Below are 23181 nucleotides of genomic sequence, written 5' to 3'. Positions count from 1 at the left end.
GGAGCTGGAGCTGGGCCGCGGGGCGCTGCTGGTGCGGGAGCGTATGGACCGAGAGGTGCTCTGTGAGTTGAGCCCCACCTGCTTTCTCAGCCTGGAGCTGGTCATCGAGCAGCCCATCGAGGTGCACAACGTGGAGGTGGAGGTGCTGGACATCAATGACAACGCGCCCCGCTTTCCTCGCCAGGATTACCGGCTGGAGATCAGTGAGTCTGCCGTGCCCGGTGCCCGCTTCCACATCGAGAGTGCTCAGGACCCTGATGTGGGTACCAACTCTGTGCAGAGCTACCAGCTGAGCCCCAGCCACCACTTTGCCCTGGACCTTAAAGGCTTCCAGAGTGGCAGTAAGCTCCTGGAGCTTGTGCTGCAGCAGCCACTGGACCGGGAGCAGAGTGCCCTGCTGCAGCTAGTGCTCACTGCCGTGGATGGTGGGGATCCCCCCAGGTCCGGCACAGCTCAGATCTCTGTGCGAGTTGTGGATACCAACGACAACCCACCTGCCTTTGATCGCTCTACATATACCGTGAACCTGCTGGAGAACTCACCCCCTGGCACGCTAGTTGTCAAACTCAATGCTTCAGACCCCGACGAGGGTTCCAATGGGGATGTGATCTATTCTTTTGGCAGCTATACCCCACAGAAGGTGAGGCAGCTCTTCCGTGTGGATCCACATTCAGGGGAGGTACGGGTTAATGGCACCTTGGATTATGAAGAAGCATCCTCTTATGAGATCTATGTGCAAGCCACTGATCAGGGCCCTGTGTCTATGGCTGGGCACTGCAAAGTACTGGTCAACATTGTGGATGCCAATGATAATGTTCCTGAGGTGGTCCTGACCTCCCTGTACAGCCCAGTGCCAGAGGATGCAAAGCCAGGAACTGTGGTGGCCTTAATGAGTGTCACAGACCAGGACTCTGGGCTGAACAAGCAGGTGAGCCTGCGTATTCCCCCCGGCCTCCCCTTTATGCTCAACTCTTTCAAGAATTCCTACACCTTGGTCACCCAAGGGAACCTGGACCGTGAGAAAGCAGCAGCTTACAACATCACAGTTACGGCTACTGATTCTGGAAGCCCCCCTCTCTCCTCCCAGAAGGTGATCCATGTGGTCATCTCTGACATAAATGACAATCCTCCGCTCTTTGAGGAACCTGTGTATTCAGTTTACGTCCCTGAGAACAACCCCCTTGGAGTTTTGCTTTGCACTATCAAAGCCACTGACCCGGATGTCGCCGAAAATGCCTACATATCCTATTCTCTGTTGGATGGGGAGATTGAAGGGCTACCTGCTGCCTCCTTTGTCACCATTAAATCTGACAGCGGTGACATGTATGCTGTCAAATCCTTTGACTATGAGACACTAAGGGAATTCCATGTGGTTGTCCAGGCTCAGGATGCTGGGATCCCATCACTGAGCAGCACTGTCACTGTCTACATCTATGTGGTAGATGTGAATGACCATGCTCCAGAGATTCTGTATCCTACCTCAACCAACACTTCAGCAGCCCTGGAGATGATCCCACGCTCAGCTCATGCTGGATATTTGGTAACCAAAATTATAGCCATTGATGGGGACTCAGGCAAAATGCCTGGTTGTTCTTCTACATAGTGCAAACCTCAGATCCAGATTTGTTCAGGATAGAACTCCACACTGGGGAGATTAGGACTACTCGGAAACTGAGGGAGGAGAGCACACCTACTTTCAACCTGACGGTGGAGGTGAGAGACAATGGAGAGCCACCGATGTCTTCATCAGTAGCCATCACGGTTGCTGTGGTGGACAGAGTCTCCAAAATCATCCCTGATACAAGAAGGCACATTAGAAGTCCGAGCAATTATTCAGAAATCACTCTTTATCTCATTATTGCTTTGTGCTCCATCTCCTTCGTTTTCCTTTTCACAATCATTGGGCTAACTGTTATCAAGTGCTACAGATACAGTCTGTACGGGGACTCCTGCTGTACGGGTTTCTGTGGGGTCAGAGAACGGTGCCCTGCTGAATTGTACAAGCAGGCCAACAACAACATCGATGCGAGGTTGCCTCATGGTTTAAAAGTGCAGCCCCATTTCATTGAAGTGCGGGGCAATGGGTCTCTCACTAAGACCTACTGCTATAAGGCTTGCTTAACTGCAGGATCGGGAAGTGACACTTTTATGTTTTACAATACTTGTGGGCCAACAGGAACGGTTCCCTCTGCAGTGGTGACTGAGAGGCATCTGACAGGACAGAGTGGGCAGAGTGCACAAAACCTGATCATACTTAAAAATGACTCCATTACTCCTAATGAGGTGAGGCTACATTGATAAATGGTCAGCACAGTGCTCTGAGCAAATTTGTACTTAAGAAGAGGTTCAAACTGGAAAACTCTGATTAAGTGTATTTCCTTTGGGGCTCACTGGCACGTAGTGAGAAACGTGGTTCTAGAGTATTCTAATGTGTGCAATTCATTTTGTTTCTAGGTAAATACTGGGAGTTTCAGGGTCCATTTGGTAAGTTCAGTATCTGTGTCTGTGTGAGATTCACTTCATTTTTGCAGCATTTGCTATGCAGAGTATTGCGTCCTTCCCTATTCTCTTACACATCTAAAATTGCCTGCTGTCATAGAGTGCTAAGGAATGACAGACACAGTCTTGAATTCTTAATGCTAAAACTAATACTGCAGGAAAAAAAAAATAAATAGATTAGCTTGGAAATCAATAGGTTATTTTATGGCAATTATAGATGTTTGCTACTTCACTGTTTTGATACCTAAGCAAAGTTGTTGGATTTAGATAGCTACAAAATTATGCTTTGCTTACTGATTTGGTCATATTTTAGTTGTCTGAGTGCTGCAAACCCTCCTTTGGTAGCATCTGTTTTACCAAGTGCTGCATCATTGACAATCCAGTGACATCTTTATAGAGAATTACAGCAAATTATCATGGTGGTGTTGCATTGTGACAACTTCTGACCTGCTGAGCTGATATTGAAAATTGTTTAACACCTGTGGTTTAGCCAGCAATGTGTTAACCTTTTCAATATCATCCCACAGTGTAGCATTAATGGCTGCTTCATGTTAGCATGCAGCTGGCCTGCAGTTAGCACGTAGTTTGCATGCTCTGCAGTTTATTTTGTTCAGAGATAGGAACTAAATCTGGAAATACCGGAGAAAATCCTGGTTCACAATGGAAAAAAGTTGCAAGTGCTGTGTGTTTGTACTCTAGGATTGTGTCAGTTGTAGGATCAGTTTGTGCATTAATGTATGGTACGTGTCTGGATATGGAGGGAGAGTTGTGGGGGGATTGAAAGCAGGCTGACTTGTGTACTTTTGCTGGAGAAATGTAACTCATTTAGTTCTTTATACTTAAACACATATTAGATACTAGAATCTTTTGCAACTGATGTTGCAAGAGAATGAAGATGCATGAATCCTAAGGACCAGCAAATCTTATATAAAATTGCTTTTAGAGAGCAATGATCAACCATTTAGAACAAATCAGTTTATAATGTATGCGGTGTTTTTCTGTAATTCACAGTAATGTGGTGTGGGGGATGTATTTTTTCCTTCATTTTCTCTGCAATTTTTGTACCTTAACTTCTTTCTGAGCATAATAAAATCCTACAATCTGTTTGGTATTGGAGGGAATATGAGAGTGAAATATTTCACACAGAGTGAAATACACACTTTCAGTCTGGTTTTCTGGGAAAAATAAAGAAGAGTAATAATTGAAAATTATTCGTTTTGGATGCAAGAGCATCAGGAAATAAGTTTAATAGACAGATTCTTGTCCTATTTTAGGGAATCACTCCATTGAATGCAGTGAATTTGCAAATTTTGAAAAGCAGGGCAGATCAGACGAGGGCTGGACTTGGAGTACAGAAGTATGGGCATACATAGAACAAATGAGCAAAGGGCTGCCAGTGTGCAGTGTGACCCAGAAGAGGAGTCAATTAGTCCATTAGTTCTGTGTGATGTAAATGGAGGTGAAATTTGACCAAAGCTACTTGTTGTAAGTTCTTTTCTTTGGTCTTTGCTTCTTAAACTGCCCTGTGGTAATACATACCATGAAGATGTGTCAGTGCCACGTATAATGAGAAAATGGCTGAATGTGTTGGCATTCACTGGTTACTGATTCCTAGCTAATTACATGCTATAAAATGATAAGTGTTTTCCTTGTTTCAATTTCGGCATGTACACCAAGGATTGCCTCCATTGCTTAGTAACAGCAAATCCTACTTTTGATGAACAATGACATTTATATGATAGATCTTTGGAGGACTGTGCTCTTCTGTCAAGCTGAACTAAGAATTCAGCTGTAAAGGCCCATGCCTCCACCTTTGAAGCCCAGCCATGAGTATCATTGCCCTTGTGACAGTTTACACAATTAATCTCTGATGTGTGTGTCACTTCTAGAAAATATCAACAGGTCTTTTTTCTCTCTCTCCTTCTCCTCTTCCTTCCCCTCCCACCTCCATATCCATTTTTGGAAATGGATATTCTGGTAACTGCTGGATGATGGGAATGGGATCAGCTGAACAGGCTTTGTATGCATGTGTGCCATGTAGAGGGTTTCACAGTGCTGAATTTTACAATTGTTGTTCATAGTGAGATGAAAAATATTTCAGATGTGTTCAGAATTAATCTCAGTAATGCTTGATGCAGTAAGATCTCAGTCCTTTGTGTACTTGCTACTAAGTTCATTTGAACTTAGCAATTGCTCTTTGCTAAGCTGTGACTGAATCCACTGAGTCATTCCATGGATGCAGTGGAGGGGAAAATGCAGCTTATTAAGGAGAAGTAGTGAGTTTTTCTATCTGTTGGTGCACTGGTGTCTGTGTGACTGTTCTGACTTCTATTGCCCATGTCATGATAGTGTAATGGGAGCTCATTTCTGCAAGGCAACCTCTGCTTCTGCATCCCCCTTGCTTGCCTGTGTGGTCTTTTTAGCTTTAGAAGAATATCTCAGACTGGTTGGGTTTAGTAACAGAAGAAACACACTAACGTAGCAGCACTGAAAACCTTACAAACAGGTATTGCTGGAAGAGTCTAGTGATAAGATTCAGAGTCTGGGGTTAATAAGCATTGCTCTCTCGTCAGCTAGATCATTACCACAGGGTGAGCAGGCAATGTGGGCACGAAGATTAAGCTGGCAAAGTATTGCAGCTTCACTGCTGGCAGTATGTGAGGTTATGAGCAGCCTGGATTCCTGCCTTTTGGGAAGGAGTGCGTGAAGGGGAGATTTTGCTGCTGTGCACTGCTGCAGTGATGATCTGTCATTTTCAGGGAATGTTTCAGCATTTCAGTCTGGAGTCCCTTTCTTCAAATGCCTGTGGAGATGCTGAGTGATGTCTGAGCAGTGTCTGGTCCTGGTTTTCTTTTCATCTCTTCTGTCTTCTTGTTATCTTGTGTGCAGTTAAACTTGTCCATCGTCTTGTGTTTCATGACAACCTTTCCCTTTCAATGCAGAGATGAACAATCAGACCGACGTAGGTTTGGGCTGAAGTTTTCATTCCCAGAGGCACATTCTTAAAGATGAGTGGGCAGCTTGGAACTAGACAGTAGCACTTCTGATTGTAGATTTCCTTTTACCTTTGGGTGTGTCTGTGTGTGTGGCACATGGTGGTAACAAAGTACAATGATAATCATGGTGTCCTTAGATAACTGCATTGTGCTATGTGCACACTTTTCAGAAAGCAAAAAGGCTGCAAATAAGTGATGGTAAGACCCAGTGGTTCATTGGGCTTTTACATTTGTTTGATCACACTGCTCTACTTCCGGCTTCCCCTCTGTGTTTTGTACTTCAAGGAAAGCCTGCCAAGCACAGGGTCAGAAAGCAAGCAACACTGGAACACATCTTGATACTGCTTTTAAGTGCCAGCATGTTTCAAAGTGTCTAAATCTAATAAAGCCACAGCATTGTCTGGAGCTGTCTTACCAAGAGATTTCTCACAGAGGCTTTAAAGGTATTAATGGTGGAATATCTTACAATCTCAGTTCAAGAACTTAATCCTTTAAGAAATTCTCCAGCCTCACTGACATTGTAAAGGTTAACTATAAATGTTGGTCCTCTTGTTCAGGGTCCATATCTGGACCTGTTCTGCTAAGCAGGGACAGTGCTGTGTGCTTCAGGGAAGTTGGACTCTTAGTTTGTTGTGTGCTGCTGTGCCAGCAGAAATTTGCATCTAATATTAAACAGAGGAGTTTTCCTTCTCTTGGAACTCATTAAATGCACTTTACAGAAGCACTTGCTTGTTCCTTTCACCTTAGTTTTCTCAGAGTTAGAAATGCATGTGGGCACTGACAGAAAGCAAATCTTTGGAAATTTTAGGCTCTTTTAAGTTCCATTCTAATTCCTTGTGTGGCGAATGCATGTTCAGACTATAAATAGGCTGTTCTGTGCGTCAAATTAATCTGAAGCATTTACAGAAGGGAATCAGTAACAGAAGTCTCTGCTTTTTCACATCTGTCAGCACCGTCTCACAGGAAAATAAATAGAGCTGCATGTGGTCAGAGGTTGTGAAAGGCCTTTTATTATTGCTTTGAAGCACATACATTTGATAAATATAGCTTATGACATGCTGTTGTGTGTTTGTGTGGAAATGGGGATGGAGCGGGATGCTTTTAGCAGTCTCATCAGCTGGTAGCTGTTTGTAAATGTTTCATTCACACTTCTCTACCTCAAGCAGGCCTTGTTCTAGCACCTGCTGAAATCAGTGGGAGGTTTGATTTTCATGAATATGGGATCAGAGCATCAACATTTTCCAGCAGTTTCTTCTATCTCTGAGATCGCTTTACTGGGGTAAATCATCAGGTGAAAAAAAAAAAAAAAACCAAGCCAAATTTTTGTAGCCATGTATTCTCAGTTACATTTCTTCTCTAAGTATCAATGAAATGCTTTAATTTACCCATGCTATGCAACTTAAGAATGAGTGTGTGAAATTTTACTTGAGCTCTTTTGCTGTTAGGGTGACTTCACTTATAATATAAATTCACTTCACCTATTGAACTTTCCAATAGGGTTGGTTGATTGATCCCACTGATGCTCATGGTTATGCAGAATGTAACCCTGGCACTTGGAAGAAGCAGGAGGAACAAACTGTTGGCATGAGGTGCTCACCCGGTGTGATGGCAAACACTGCTGTAGGCATCTGGATGGGTCTTTGCTCACCTTACAACAGATGTTGTGTGTTTTTACTAAATGAGAAAAAGCAGGTGATGGGAGGAGCAGGAAATGGTGCTCGGTTGTGTGGTTTCCCTCAGCTCAATTGATGTATGGTAAAAGTAGGACCACCACCAGCTTTCAAAAACCTTTGAGGGCAGGCTGAGATGATGTTACAGTTAAAAAAATGAACTTGTATGTGACAAACAGTGTCTTGTGACAAGTTGGGAACTGGAGACGTGAAAGGAAATGTGTTAATCTTCATTTGCATTGTGTAACTGCCAGGGGATTTACAGATGGGGAGCATTGGGACTACTTTAGATTCTGTGTTCCTCTTTGTGCTTCCTCTCTGTGCTCATGCTTTCTGGACAGCTGTAACCCTGTTCTGGTGGTGCTAACCTGTGATGCAGCAAAGCCTGTGACAGGGCTTTTAAGAGGAGCCTGCAGATAGCATTCAGCTTTCATCAATGTAGCAATACAGTCTCCTGTTTCATGGGACTGTGCTGAAGACACTGCTCCACTCTGAAATTGGCCATATCGTGCCATGATGCAGTGTCTGCTAGCACCACATTTCAATGAGGCAGGTTTCAGCTTGTGGTTTGGTAAAGGTGGGCTGTCCTAACCAGAGCCATGGGCCAACCCAAGTGTGCAGACTGGGAATGCCTGGTGGGTGTATAAGGAAAGTGTTTGAAAGTCAGATGTGTCATGCTGGCTTTTGGTTGGAATAGCGTCTTCCTAGTATGGTGCCATCTTTTGGACTTGTGATGAAAATAGTGGGGCTTTTTCACCTTGGTTATGCTTTTTTTTTTTTTCTTCTTCCCCAGTGTATTAATCTATTTTTCGCTCAGCCAGTGAGTTTTCTAACTTGCCCTTCCAATTCTGTTTTGCCATTCCACTGGAGGAATTAGTAAGTGGCTGTGTGTGCACTTAAACCAGAGCATGAGCTGATTGCTTTTTCCATCTCCAGAGGCGTGTGCCTGAGATAATTCCTCCTTCTGACTCTGACTATCACTGCAGCCCTGCCTGAAGAGTAATAGCACACAGAGAACGACAGGAATTGGCTGTAAGAGGCCACAGCATCTAGATAATAACCTTTGAAAATACCACTGTCTTCTGATATTTCTCTTATTCTGACATTGTGAGTCTTAGCCCATGGAATGAGAATTTCTAATGAGTTTCTCCTGCTACCATCACCCATTTACCACCTTGTATCTGAAAGTTTGCACTGCAGCCGACTGATTTTGTGGGGTTTTTGTTCTGTTTGGTTTTCAGCTGAGAGCTCCCCAGCTCTTGGTGAGAAAAAAAAATCGGTGTGCATTGAGCAAATCATGCTTTCCCCTTTCCTTGCTCCTGCCTAACTCATGACAGACTTTTCCAGCTCTTTAATGCTGCTTCATCTGTGTTTTGCTTGGAACAGTGGTAGCATTTCTTCTTCTCACACTGCCTACAAGCTTGTGCAAATTTGTGAATTTCACATCTCCTGTTGTATGAAAGAAGGACAGGGACTTCTCTGCTCTCCCACCCCTGTCCAACAGTTCCCATTCTGCAAGAAAATCTCCAGCAGAGGAAAAACCAAATCTTCTGATGTTAGCATCCTTCATACATTAAGAAAAACAAACTTGGGGAAGGGTCTGATTAGTGTATCTTCTGTCTTTCTTTCATTGAGTATTTCTATATGGTTGACTTTACAGTTACCTTGACATCCCTGGGATTGGGGCCAAAATGGAATGAATCAGAAAATACTGGCGACATGCATAATGGGCTCCTTGTCAAGCCACTTTCTGCTAAACTCAGCAGAACCTGAGCATGCCAGACAACTGGGGTCTAAATGGGAAGGAAATTGCTAGTACAGATGTTTAATGTGTGGTTGCAGATAGCAGCCTCCTCCCTTTTGTGTAATTCAGACCATAGAGGATACTGAGGATGCACATCATCCAAGAGCATCTCACTCTTGAGTGAAGCTGGACTCAGGAAGTACAGTGATAGAATGATGGGGGAGGTTCTAATTGCACCATTTTTATTTGAATAAAGCCTATTGATCCAGGGAAAAGCATGCCCAAAACCTCAAGAGAAAAGGCAGAGCTGGCTGTAAATAATTGAGAACATTCAACACTTTATTTTTTCTCTTCAAGTAATGGGGCCAAATTCATTTCTGATCTGACTCCAATAGCTTGAACAGAATTAAACCATTACTGTCATTTATTATTTGTGTGTTTGGCACTGTATGAGACACACCAGGAATGAGTGCAGTCCATTATATTTCTGGACATAAGTTTTCTCTTTGGATTCAAGTGCCTGATGTTAATCACTGGCTGCAATATCAGGTACAGATTAATGCTTTGAGAATCCTGAGAAATAACCTTGTCGTGTTCTTAGGCTGTATAGAAGTGCAGAATTTCAAAAGACCTCAGTTTGTTGTTGTCTACCATAATTGAAAATTCTTTCAGTGGTCCTCTGACTCTGCAAAGGCATTTTTGGAGCAAGTTTTTGTTCAACAGAGGATATCTTAGCTATCTCTTCATTTAGCAAGCCACTCTGCAGCAAGTCAGCATACGCTGTTGGCCAAAGGGCATTGCTGTCTGCTTTCCCCTTCCTTCCCCTATGCCCCTTAATGAATATGGAGAATGTAGAAATTCTTGATGTTGTGAAAGAGCACGTCTGCCTTTGATAAAAGACTTGCTGCAGTCTGCAAATCTGATACCATCTAGTGCAATCCTCTGCAGTACATTAAATGCCAGCAGAAACTTCACAGCAGAAGAGCCCATGTGTCCCCTTCACAGGGGGCTCCATTTTATATGTCCTTAGGCAGATGCTATTTGGCTCAGCAGCTGAGCTTCCTTGGCTCATCAAGTAAAGCAGCAGAATGTATATTATGAATTTATGATCCCTTTCTTCCTATGCCCAGAATGTTTATGAATATGTAAAATAACTGTCCTCCAGTTTCCAGCATTATATGTCTTTCCACAGAGATCATCTCTAGCCAAAGGCTTTGGCATCCAAACAAGTTGCTTTGTTACAGAGATCATCTCTGTGTGACCATTTGAAAGTTCAGATTCATAGAAGGACTGCAAAATTCTGAATGTTCACAAAAACCAAGGATCACCATGCAGACTGTTTGACACCAATCCCAAAATGAGGCAGGTCTACATGCTTTTAGTGTACGCTAACCATGTTTTTCTGGGCTTTTGTTTCTACAGCCAAAACACCCCAATCCTGACTGGCGCTACTCTGCGTCCCTAAGGGCGGGAATGCAAAGGTAGGTTGTGTGCTGCCCCAGGCACAGGGCGTTCTGTCCTTGGCCTCTCTGACAAAGACCAACCTGTCCCCCTTCTCTGATGCCTCGAACTGATGGTATCTGTAAGCTGAGATGGGAAGAAGATTCTGCTACTGTCACTTTCAATCTCTAAGTATGAGAAATTCGGTCTGACTGCATCTTTTGCTATTACTGTATCACCATTGATCTCTGCTTTTGTCATATTTGCCCTCTGTCTTTTTAATGTTGCTGTCAAGGTATCAGATGCTCCAATTATTGAACTGTTTAATTGCAATTATACACTTTTTGTTTTCCTTCAAGTTCCCTTATATCATCAATGCTGATAGGTTTCAGTAGATCATATGGCATTGGTACATTTTCCATCTAGCTGTCTCTTGTTGCCATAAGTATGCTACTCCTGCAGCCAGTCTGAAAGCCATGCGGTACAAGCAAGGTGCTAAACACAGTTTAAAAGTTGTTCTAAAGATATGAATGGTAACTGTTGAGTCATGGGCTGAACCACTGATTGAGTACCTGGGGAAAGGACCCAGTCAGCCCTAGGAGCACAGGTGAAGGCAATTCAGCTGTGTGACCAGAAGGGATGGAGCCTGGCTGCACCTCTCTTAGACCTCATTGAAGGACTGAACCCCATTGGGGAAGGATCTCTTCCTTGAGATCTCTTCTTAGTGAAGTTTTTCCCCTATGAACCTGGAATCTTTTGATATAGATGAACAATCTTCCCTTCCTTGATAGCACCTCTATTTTGTGCCAGTCCTTTTGTCATCACACCTTTGTTGTAACGCCTTTTTTTATTAATCTGTCCAATTGCTATAAGATACGAGGCAGTTTTCATATAAGGCGAAGCGAGGCTGCCTCCAAATCTCTTTCAACTGAAGATCCCCTGCATGAAGTCATGAGCGGTTTCTGCTATAATTTACTACTCAGTACATCTGGAAAGGATTATAATAAAGCTTTTTTTATGGAGCCTAGATGAAATAATATCTTTGCCTCCCTTTTCTGAGCAGAATAGCAAACTGGTGTGACATGATTAATGACACTACCATGCAGGTTTAGATGGAACTATAATCCTGTGGTAATTTCTAAGATACTACAAGGAATTTATGCTTTTTTCCAAAACCTGTTCATGCAGTGGGGCCATGGCCATCACTTTTTATCAGTTATCCATGGTGTCATGGTCTTTTTAAGGTAAAAGTCAAAAATTCAGGTTCAGAATGTCCATCTCTGGGACTTCCATGCTATCATGTTATTCAGGACACATTTGGACACACTGAATCTAAATTCCTTTCTATATGGAGTTCAAGATTTTGTTCTGAAGTTACCTGAAGGAAAAATGAGAAGTCTGAACTCATTTAAAGCAATTTGTCCCACTGCAGAAGAGTTAATGAAGCCTTTCTCAGAAATGGCGCGTTCCTCTGTTCTCTCCCATCAGCAGCCCTAGTCCTTCCCTGAAATCTCTGGACAGGTCTATGTGACATCTCCAGCTGAGGATTTTCATAAAATGCTGTTTTATTTATAAAACATGTAGAAATTTGATATTCATGTGACCTTTGGCATTTGTTGCATTTAGTTGAAAATGCCCATTAAGTTGGTAGTGTGGAAAGGAGCTGAGGGGCGGATGAGCAGAGGCAGAGTCACGGTCACAGCATCCTGTTTTTCTAATGAATGGCAGACAAATAAAAGAGCATAGATTTGCATTCAGTGCAGCAGATTTTTTTCATTTTCTTCCATGTTGGTTGATATACAGCAGTGGTGCTTTCTCAGCCAAGTGCTCACCATATAACATCACATTTGGTGTGAGTAGCAAGGGGAATATTATGAAGCCAAAGGATAACTGTATAATCTAACCATGCTGTGTGCTTGTGCAGTGCTGTGCATCTGGAGGAGGCAGGAATCTTACGTGGAGGACCAGGAGGGCCTGACCAGCAGTGGCCGACAGTCTCCAGTGCTACTCCAGGTAAGGGTGTGAAGTATATGTGAATATATGTAAGGAACAGTTTGAATGTACCCTTCATTTCCTGCCTGTTTTCATTGACTAGTGCATGGTGATGGAAACTAAATTATAATTGTATTGTCAAAATAAAAGACCAAAAATGCTTATTAGGTTATAATTTCTTTTATTCAGCCATTGAGTGATGACTTCACAGCAGTCAATAAGAACTGATAAAAAGTCCACAGTGAGTTAAGAAAAAAAAAATTGTCCAAATCACTTGTAGACAATAAACTATCCTTATTTTTTGTGTTAGAACAGCAGTAATATAGAGATGTGCTTGACTAGAGCAGCCAGTCACTGGTATGATCAGTGCTTTCAGTCATATTCAAAACAAGCTGTCAGCTTAGGGGGTGCCCTGTGTAGGGTCATGAGCCTTTTAGGACAGCTCTGTGAATTCCAATGAGGAATGATGCTTGATGCTTTCCATCACAGAGCTAGATCAAGTGACCAGATATGGGGTCTCCAGCAGAAAAGATATCAGAGACGCTCTTTCTTGCTACTACTTTTCAATGCAAAACTTTCCATTAGCTCATATGTGAATTTTACCTGGACAAAGGACCAAGGAGCAACTTTGGGATTTGCATTCACAGCTAAAACATACCCATGGATTAATGTTATGCAGCAAAACCTATATGGCTATTACAGAAGGCAATCTGCAAAAACAGATTTAGAAACAAGATACAATGGGCTCCTTGGCTGTAATTACCTGGTTATCCTGTGCTCTTCCTTCTGCTGCAGGCTTTGCAGGAAGACGCAGCTTGTGCATGTTATGCAGGGCGTGTAACTACTGTCAGTGTCTTTGAAAATGTCACCACAAGTACACCGTAACCTTTCCAGAGGGTTTCCTCAGGCTTTCAGCTGTGCTGCTCATCCTTCACTGAGCACTTAGCATGTTACTTTATTCCAAGCTCAGTATGGATGCAAAAATCCACTCAGGTGTTTGCTTCCTGGTAATGCAGATTTCTAACTCAGATTTTTCTGAACAGAAGTGCAGAATTAGGATGATCCCCAGGCATTTGGAGATGCCTCTTGGCATTTGGGTCGCAGAATGCTCTTCAACTAACTGGACTCCCACCTGCTGTTCTTCTGGGGTCGTATCATTATAGACTCATTTGGGGAATCTGAATGTCTCTTGGGCTCAGGAGCAATACTAACCTTTATCTCCTAGCGCTCTTTGCCTTCATCACCACATAACCAGACGCTTTTGCAGCAAACACACATGGGTCACTCACTGCTCTGTACAAGTTGGTGGCTGTGAAGAATGGACCAAGCTGTAAGACAAGGGGAGAAACTGGCAGGTGGCTCTGTGGGACTGGGTCACTGGAGAAATGCCAGTCCAAGAGCCAAGGCTGTTTGGCCTTTGGACTGGCATCATCCATCATTGTTTCTGTGTATTTTATTTCTAAGTAATACGTCCAAACGTTGTAAGGAATATCCTCTGCCCAGGAAAATACTTCTGCCATGCAGAGAAGACATGACTAATTAAAATGGTAGTATGGAACATCCGTGCAAGTTACAGCTACTTTTAAATCCAGTTTTTGTGAATCAGGTTCCTTGTAAAATACTTTATTTTCCTGCACAACAAAGAATTCTTTTGTCTTTGTCTTTTCTCAGGGGTATGTTGACCCTGACATAACATTATTAGCTCTCTTATAGCAGATTTTGAGTAGTATTATTCTCCGCTCTTTTTATGCAAAACTACAGGTGACAGGAAACAGGTGATAGGAAAACCTCAGGATTAATGAAAATTAAGTTATTCATATTCTGAGTACATTACCAAGCATCACATTTTTGGCAGATTAAGTTTGAGACTTGCAGTATTTTTTACCAAGTTAACATTCACAACTGATGCAGAGAAGCAACTCATTATGGTATATTACAGTTGATTGAGCCAAGAAAGGCATTTGCTGCTGAAACATCATCTGCATATGAATGAAGTACACCTGTGTCTGGATAGGCTGCTAGATGAGCTGTTGGTTATCTCCATTATCATCAGCATATTATTGCAGCTTCAAGTTTTGACTTCTGATTACTTATAAATCACTTCCTACACTGCTCTGTGTATGCATGCTCCATGCAGTGGCTATAGTCAATTGATTAATCCCAATCAGTTTGTCACTAAACCATTCATTCAATTAAACAATCCACAATAGTAATGGATAAGATGCATTATGGAGACAGATTCAGAAAGGTAATCAATGAGAGCATTTGAAGGTGATGTCATAGGAATGCTTTAAGAAGAATGAACAAGACAAGTACTAAATCACTAAAGCTTTCATTCCTAATTGTTGTGCTCAAACATCATGTGGTTTTTCATCAAATCTACATTGTCCAAGAAAGGCCTGGTCTTCATTTGACAGTACTTTTACTGGCTTTATGGCATATTTCACCCATACAAGGTAGAGCAAATCCTGATTTTTAACTGCCTATTTTAACTGCCTATATTTTCTTATGCACCAATCCAATAGTCTGTAGTTTTGTGGTCAGGATCCTTCCAAATGAGGTAGGATGAGAAGGCTCCAATTCCCCCGGGTAGAGGATAGTGTTGGGCTTAGCTCCCTGCAGCATCTCATTTGTCCCCCAAATGCCACACAGCAAGCCTGGGAACTACAGACAGGTTTCAGGTTCCTGCTCTGTGCTCTGAGTCCTTTGATTTGGCACTTGGATCACTCTTCCTGCAGGTGGTCACTAATCAGAGTGATTTCATTTTCTAGGTGTCTAATTCAGAATAACTGGAGCCTGGTTTCTGATAATGGCGGAAGCTTGTAATCAAAGAGATGAACGGGAGCTTTGTTCTCAAGATATAATACTGCAGACATCTAAGAAAGTCAAACCTATCCATAATCTGAGCTCAAACTCGGTGGCATTAGACAAATCTGTGTGTATTTCTCCATGCTCCAGATTCTGTTGTATAAAATAGAGCTGGTAATGTGAGTTGCTTCACAAACAACACTCTAAAGATGCATTGTCAGCACACATAGGGCTCAGGAGAATTGTAAGTTTTTGTAATGAAAAACAACCGTGAGGAATTTAAAATCCTCTGTGCAAAGAGGTCTTTGTGTATGTGCAGTAAATAAGGCGCAGGGCCACACATTGCACATGCAGGGTGGAAAAAAAAATGAATTCAGAGAATGGTGGGAGCAAAATACGAAAAGTCTTCATGGGAGAAAGGAAAGGAGAACATCTGAAATTTGTAGAATGGAGCTGAATGGAAGTTGTAATCAATCTGAGTCTTACTGGAATCTCTGAAGCCCGTGGCAAACTGCCCACTGACTTCAAGGAAGCTAGGATTTTAGCATCTGTCCTTAGGAGCATGTGTGAAAGGCTGAATTAAGTGGCATAAGCAAGAGTATGCTTAAGGTGTACTGATTTGTGTGCTTCTGATTTGGAAGTGGCAACATTCTTCTAATGGTTGTCATTTTTATTTCGTTTCCCCAGGTAATCTAGGTGGTAGCCTCATTTCTTAAAGCACTCTTAGAAAAAGAAAAAGATGTTATTGTGTGAGATTCTATGACCTCAGCATGGGCAGTCTTCCATGCTTGGCACTCATAGTGCATACGTTTATCCCTTGAAACTTCCAGTAGTACTCGCTGCTGTTCCCTGAGAGAAATGATGAGGAAGGTGGGACAGGTTGGCAGTGGGTTTCACGGCAACTTAGTAAGTACTGTAACCAAGAAAATCAAAATTCAGGACTGGCTCTGGAGAGTTCTATATCCTACATAAGTATGTATGCATATATATGTATGTATATGTACCTACATATTGCTCCTTGTGTGCCTTCACTGCAAGCCTCTTTCAACATTTGTCCTCTGCAGTTTCTCTCTCACAGTTTTCCTCTCTCTGTTTGTTGAAACATCTCCTCATGTTCCTTACCTCCTGCCTGGCTCTATTTCCATTTCTTCCATGCTGGATAGGGATCTTCTGTGCCCATGCACTTCAGACTGTGCTGAGGGACTCTGTGTGCTCTTAGGTTTTGTGCTGGGAGCTGCAGTTGCTCTGGAATAGGTTTCTGTTTCTCCCAGAGGGTTGTTCCAGCTGGAATGCAGCCGAAATCTGTGGATGGAGCATGCACTGTAGAGTAAGTGATGAATACTTGCAATTGAATGAGAAGCAATTATAAATACGGTAGAAAAGCAAAATAATCAGAAAGGTAAAGTTAGACTTCCTAGTTAGTTTTGTACTGCTGGTTTAGGGTGGAGAATAGTGCTGTAGAGGGGAGGCTGCAGAAAAGATGTTAAAGGGAAAGCAGATGCTGAGGTGGATTCTTAGAAATAATGGCCAAGAGCAGAGTGAATACCTTGATGGGAGGAGGAAATACTACAGCTCTCTAGCGTAAGCTGTGGCAAACATGATTCTGTGTTTTGCAGTTTAACTGGCATGCCAAGGGAATGACTTCTAGTTGAAGAGGAACATTCTTTCAGAAGGAAAACTATGGGAAGGGCTGGACGAGTGTAGGGGCAGTGTTTGTAGGCAGGGGAGGTCTGAGAAGGGTAAGGGCATGGACTAGGAGGAAATAACAGGAGAAAAATGAGAGTAGGAAGGCAAGTGCAGAGGATCAAGGGAAGGGAAAAAAATGGAAAAGGATGCTAGAAATTCTACAGGAGCAGATAGCATTGAGAATTGGACAAGGCAGATTCTTTAGAGAGTACTGAGAATAGGTGACTGGAAAGAAGATTGGTGCACTCAGATTGGGTAATAGGTTCTGGTGAAGGGGGCAGAAAGCTATGCTTTCTGAGCAGAGGTTCATTCTTCTTTTCATGGAATAATTACTCTCTCTCTGCATTTTAACATCACTGCTATAACACTGCTTTTGAAATTCAGCAGGCATAACACTCCAGTAAAAGCTCACAGGGGGCCATGATGCTGTTGCAACACTGTTGGCTTACTGAAAATCTCAGTTTAAGGAAAAAGAGCCTAATAACAACTCTGACTCCTCTGAGAACTCAGCTGTAACATATTTCATATGATAGAGCTTTACATTGTGGTTTCAAGTGGAGAGCAATTTCTTCCTAAATGTCAGTGAGTTTCTGTTCATTTTCTTCAAATGACCTTCCTTATCTACAGAAAAAGGGACTCATCAACCTCTTCAGAACCAGTTAAGTCACTGCAAAGAAAGTACAGGGGCTGAAAGTACTGCTTCTTAGAAACTGCTATAGATTAATTGATGAGTAACAGCTCAGGATATTGGTCTGGTAGCTCATCGATTAAAGCTATAAAAGATAATAACTGATGTGCAACTCAGAATACATAGCAGGGATCTAGATTCGTTACAAAATGTCATAGCTCTTTAAAATAGAGGAAGCTAGAAGATGCAGCTGTGCACAGCTCTACCCTGTACAATAACCAGTTTTCCTTGGAATTTTGTAATTGCAAGTTTGAAATCTAGAAATACCTACTTATCAAAATATGATCTCTAAGAGACTTACCTTTGTTGTCTAAGGAACTCTATACTGCATATACTATTTTTAAAGGGGAAAATGGACAGATCTGTAAATTTGCCTTCAAATCAGTGATTTAATAAACTTCCAAAATGAAGGTCATGGGAAGTTAAAGCAGTTCCTAAGCCTACATTGTGAAGTGTGATAGAGATTTGATTCACAGCTTATTATAATCAAGGAAAAATCATCCACGTAAATCATACTAAAATCATTCTTAAGCAACTGCAATATCCCCACCAGCTCTGTAGAGTCCAGAGGAGGAAACTGTGCCAACTCTTTTATGTAGATGTGGAGCAGTGAGGCTATACTGAAATAGAAATAATCTGCTAGGACTGTGTAAGGCTAAATCCCTTTCTTTTATCCCATGCCAATGACCTTGCTTGTTGGATTCTCAAATCAATTCTACCCATTTGCTGAAACCTTCAAGGTGATACATACTCATCAATTTTGTCCCAGCTCCCAGAACAGTTTATTCCCAGGACAGATCTCATGTGCTCTGTTTTCTCAATTTTCCTTAATTATTTATTCTGCCAAAGATGCATCCTGTTCCCTATTTCTCTTCAACATTTTCACCTGCTAACTCTGGTCTATTCCCACTCATCTCCCCATTGGGTGTTGTTATTTTTGTCACCTGCAATTCAGCAAACATGGCTTGGCCACACATGACCTTTACAACATTTTGCAATGAACTAAGAATTTCCTATGGTAAATGCTTATCCTTTCTGGCAGCCTGATGGGAGCTGAGGATTGCAGAAGCTGCTTGGTCTGATGAAAACATTTTGAAGTCAGACATTTGGTAAAAGAATACATCAGAAGAATGTCAATTTATGTGTGATAGATGCTGCTTGACATTTGGCTTATTTTTAAAAAGCTGAAGACTATCCAGATGAGGAACACGTCTGCTCCACCAGATGCAAGCACAGTTGAAGCAGCACTTTAGGCTTTCACTATTTGCAGCCAGGAGTAGGTAGGTGGATGTGTTAATTCAGATATCTGTTCAGCTGAGTGGGCAAAAGGGAAAGACATTGTGTTATACAAAAATTGCAGTCAGTTTAACATGGCTAATGTGAAACTTACTTTCTGTGGCTTTATTCTTCTTCTCTTAGCTCAAAAAAAACCCCCAAAAAAACAAAAAACCCATGACTGACCTGAAATTGCATATGTGATTTTTATCATAGGGTCCATTAATTTTCAGTGTACAGTAAATTTGTTGAGCGGGTGAGAGATTTTTCTAGTGTCCTTGAGGACATAGCTTAAGAAAAAAGATTTTCATCAGATTTTGAAAGTAGCTGATGTTGGAAACTTCAAAGTTGTGTGACAAGAATTACGTATTTGACAAAGAATTGACATGAAAAGTAATGGCTTTGGAAGAGTTTATGCCTCCATAAAGTGAATTATTCTTGATTTCACCTGCTACAAAGATTTATGAGAGTAATTAACTCAGTAGCTCCAGGTTACGAAGAATGGATTTGTGCATCTTGTCATTTAGTCAAGTCCCTGCACAAGCACAGCCTTTCCATTTAGGTGTGGTTCCAGGCTGTAACCAGTTGTTGTGTTTCCCAAACTGGAGATGACTGTTTCCAATGTTTGATCTCTGCATGAGATGGTTGTTGCAGATCACATTTCTTAAAGATTCATGTAAGACTTACAGCTCCAGCTGAGAAACTAATAATGCAGGATTACTACAAAATTTCTAGAGCCTAAATAAAGGGGAAAGTAGCTAATAGTTGCCTGTGTTTGTAAATGGTGGAGAAAAGCAGCTGTAACTCAAGTCTGTTGTATGAAGGAGTGATAAAGTAAGAAATTTTACCCGAGATGCTCTAGGAAGTGATAGCTTGAAGTTTGCCATGTGTCACAGTGTCTGTAAGTAGGCAGCCAGCCTGGGAGCTGCATTTAGGCTTGGGATGTTAAATACCAGAAAGCAGGGAGCTGGTGTTGAGGGCTGCAGGACCAGGGAGATGGTGAGTCCCTAGACTAACAGGGTCAGATACAGGGCTAGGTTCAAAGTCTGTGATTTTTGTGAGCTAAAGTATCAACACGAGAGTTATAGTATGTACAATGAGCCCAGAACTTCTGGGAACCATCACACAGTGCAAACAGCCTGACTGGTGTCTCCAAGAGGCATCAGACACACAATCAAGCAGGATCAGAACTGGCATTCAATACAGGCTAACTCTGCTAATGGTAGAGGGCTTGGCTCCACTGGCATTGCCAAATAAAGTCCAGCTGGTCATAATTTTTAAGTGCTAGGAGGAAGTTTAATGGCTAACTCCTTGTCTACCCAATTTATCCTTTCCTACATTATTCATTTGTTTCTTCAGAATGGAAGTTCCAGTTGCACTTGTACATTTCTCATTTGGTAGCTGTTGCTAACTCTGCTTTTTGATTTCAAAACATAGGATCATCTTTTGTAGTGTTTGATTATAGTTAATTTTCTTTTGTCTGTAACGGCCAGTAGTTGAACTCCTTTAAATCAAACACCAACACCTCCAGCCAGTTCAGTGGCTTTCTCATCCTGATTAATCAAAGAGAGGAAACCGCAGTTCCAACTAAAATTAGATTTGCCAGATTGATTCTTATACATCTGGTTGGAAATTCTTTTGTAATTAAAATTAAGTCTGATTTTCAAACCTGAGCAGCTTCTTCAGTTGTCTGACTGCCCATTGCCTCAGGCACATGCTTCTCTCTGATCCTGGTAACAATATCAATGATTTTCTCTTGCATGCCTACTGGTAATATTCTGTAGCTACACAGAAAACATGGATTTTGATTTCCATCACTATTATTTTCCCAGAGGTTTCAATAAATGAAAAGAAAAATCACTCTCTTGCAGCTGCACTACCTTGGGTTGTGCTCTTGTCAGAACTTATAAGCTAAACAAGTGTTTATCTGATCAGTACTTGAGGGAATTGGTGGTAATCAAATTTTTTTCCACATGAGCTTACAGGCTTACAGCTGCTTTGTTTTGTCCCTGTTGTGCCTCTTCCCCCTTCCCCCCGCTCTACTGATGTTTGTTTATCACAGTGGTCTTAATTTCTTTCTTTTTAGTCTTTTTCTTTAAAGGGAAATATACTAAAATAAATGTTAAACTGACCTGTAATACTTGTGATCTCAGAGGAACATCCACTCTGTTGTCCCTTGCTTGTGTATGCAATTTACTATCTGTTAGAAAGTAAGTGGATAAAATAAGCAAAGCTCTAAGCAATAGGAAGAAATTTCAATCTGGAATGTATTTCTGTTACAAGTGGGAAAAGAAAACTGGAGAATGAGAGAGTGCAGCCCACTCTGTGATATTACTTCTTCCCCTGATGGATGTCTGTCTGTGTGCAGCACTTTGCTGTGCACAGAGGTCACAAATGCATTTTTCATGTGTTTATTTTTGTAACCTGCACGTCCTAAGAGATAAAACCAGGCACTGCTTCAGCGCCTGGTATTAATATTGTAGTGTGGCAGGGCCTCTCAGGTCAGACGGCACTGCACAAAGCCCATGGAAACAGCGAAAGACAAGTCTTGCCTTAAGGAACTTCCATGAGCTCAACAAAGTCTGGGAAAACCAGGGAGAGGAGATGATTATTATCCTGTTTTAAAAGAGCCAATGTGCAGAAGAGTTAAAGTTACTCTTATCAGAGTGCTCTGTTGCAAAGGTGAGGATCGGCATCCAGCCTACCCCAAATGCTCCATACAGCCAAGGGAGCAGAGAATAAGAGCTGCCTGCATCAGGGCTGTCCTCTTTGCTCCTCTGGGCTGCAGAGGTCAGGGCTCCCTGAACACCCGATGGTTGCTGCTTCAGCCTTTCTGTGCTGTGCTTGCAGGCCTTTTGACTGCAAAGTCAGACCTCCAGCAGCTCACCAGCCCTGCTTGTAAGGAGGCAGACAGAGGCTGCTTCACTTTCCCTTTGGCTATTGCATTTTTCACTTTTGTACTTTCCTGGTCTCTTTGCCATATCCTTGCCTGGGCTGCATAAATACAGAGCAAGCAGTACCATAATTCTGCATATTTTCCCAGCATACCCTCTGACTGTTTACAGAACGCTGGCCTAGAAATGTTGAATTTAGTCTGAGAGCTAAACTCATACAGTCATTACTTGTGTGCACTCAGAGGGTGTAATGAGAGATGTAGAACAGCAACAGCAGCATGCAGAGGCACCCCCTTCATTATGAGGATTTAATTCTTATAAAATCAAGGCTCTGGCTGTGGAGGAAATGAATCTGTGTGCTGCTTCTCTGCTCTTGTCTTGTATAATTACCATCACCCATCCCTAAAAGCATTCTCTCTTAGCATGCACATGCAGCTAGCAAAATAAGTGAGTTGATTAGGAAGAGAACAACAACAACAAAAAATCTCCCCAACTTTCTGGTCTTGTATCAGCCAAAATTTGACAGTAAACTCACTAATACCACTGTGGTGTTTGTAAATAGGCATTCTTTATTTATGATATCAGACGTGCGAGGGGATATCTTTGCCCTAACTGCATATACATTGAGCTAAAGACCTTCAACTCATATACATTACTTGTGTTACATGTGCAAAAGGTTTCTTGTACTCCTCGGATGATGGTTGTGTAAATTGCTTAATGTCTTTATGCTGTGAAAGGTACTGTGCTTGTTCTGCATGCCCAAGTAGATGGGACAGGTTCTGAAGAGGCAGGGGAGCCGTGGGATCTGGTGCAGTGCCAGACTTAGATGCCAAAAGGCCACCAAAGAGACACCACAAAGCAGCACCATCAAAGAGGCTGGAGCTAGAATGGGGTTCACTGGTAGTGGTCTGAACATGATAAATTAGATTGCTTATATCTGGATTGAGTTTGTCACTAGGAACAGAGCAAGTAAGTGCTTCATTTGCTGTTAGTAGCCTGGTTGTCTTGTGTCTGCTTCCATGACTTGCTTGAGAAAAGGAGCTGTTGATAAGGCAAGATGTGCTGACCAGCAAGCAAGTCCTGTGCTGGTGGATTCACAGGCTCTCTTGGGGTGTAAGTTCATTCCTGTTGCATAGAGCAGGATGGGGATTTGAGGGCCTGCAAAGGGAGTTCAGTTTCGATGTAAAGGTTGCATTTCAGGCATGTAATACTGAAGCACACACAAGACAGACTTGGGCTGGGAGTGGCACTGATTAAATACCTAATTGTGTAGTTAATCTCCTTAGTCTCACTTAAACAATTAAGGGCAAGAGAGATGCCCCCGTTCCTTATGCCTTCCTCCATGCAGTGAGAAGATCTGATCTCAGGTTATACCTTCTTATCCTCTCTGGCTTGGTGCCTGATCTACTAGGTTGTTCAAATGTTGAACAAAGAAATACCTGGTTATTTCTAGCTTGCAAGCTCTGGTCTTCAACTCAATTCAGCAGGT

At 42.2% G+C, this 23181-nt stretch overlaps 1 protein-coding gene across 1 annotated transcript in view; it reads left to right on the top strand.

Annotated features, from left to right (window-relative positions):
• The first annotated feature begins 6 nt into the window (after nt 1–6).
• The window catches only part of LOC100546766 (protocadherin alpha-C2-like), a 44286-nt gene continuing 21111 nt past the window's right edge, over nt 7–23181 (top strand). Inside the window, 5 exon segments of the mRNA XM_019620339.2 lie at nt 7–1574; nt 1577–2283; nt 2455–2484; nt 10332–10390; nt 12274–12362. Coding sequence (XP_019475884.1) covers nt 44–1574; nt 1577–2283; nt 2455–2484; nt 10332–10390; nt 12274–12362 — 2416 coding nt within the window. The 5' untranslated portion in view covers nt 7–43.

The sequence above is a fragment of the Meleagris gallopavo genome, chromosome 15 (genome assembly GCF_000146605.3).
Source record: "Meleagris gallopavo isolate NT-WF06-2002-E0010 breed Aviagen turkey brand Nicholas breeding stock chromosome 15, Turkey_5.1, whole genome shotgun sequence".
NCBI lineage: Eukaryota > Metazoa > Chordata > Aves > Galliformes > Phasianidae > Meleagris > Meleagris gallopavo.
The sequence above is the reverse complement of the archived record's forward strand: the minus strand, read 5'-3'. Positions and strand labels throughout refer to the sequence as shown.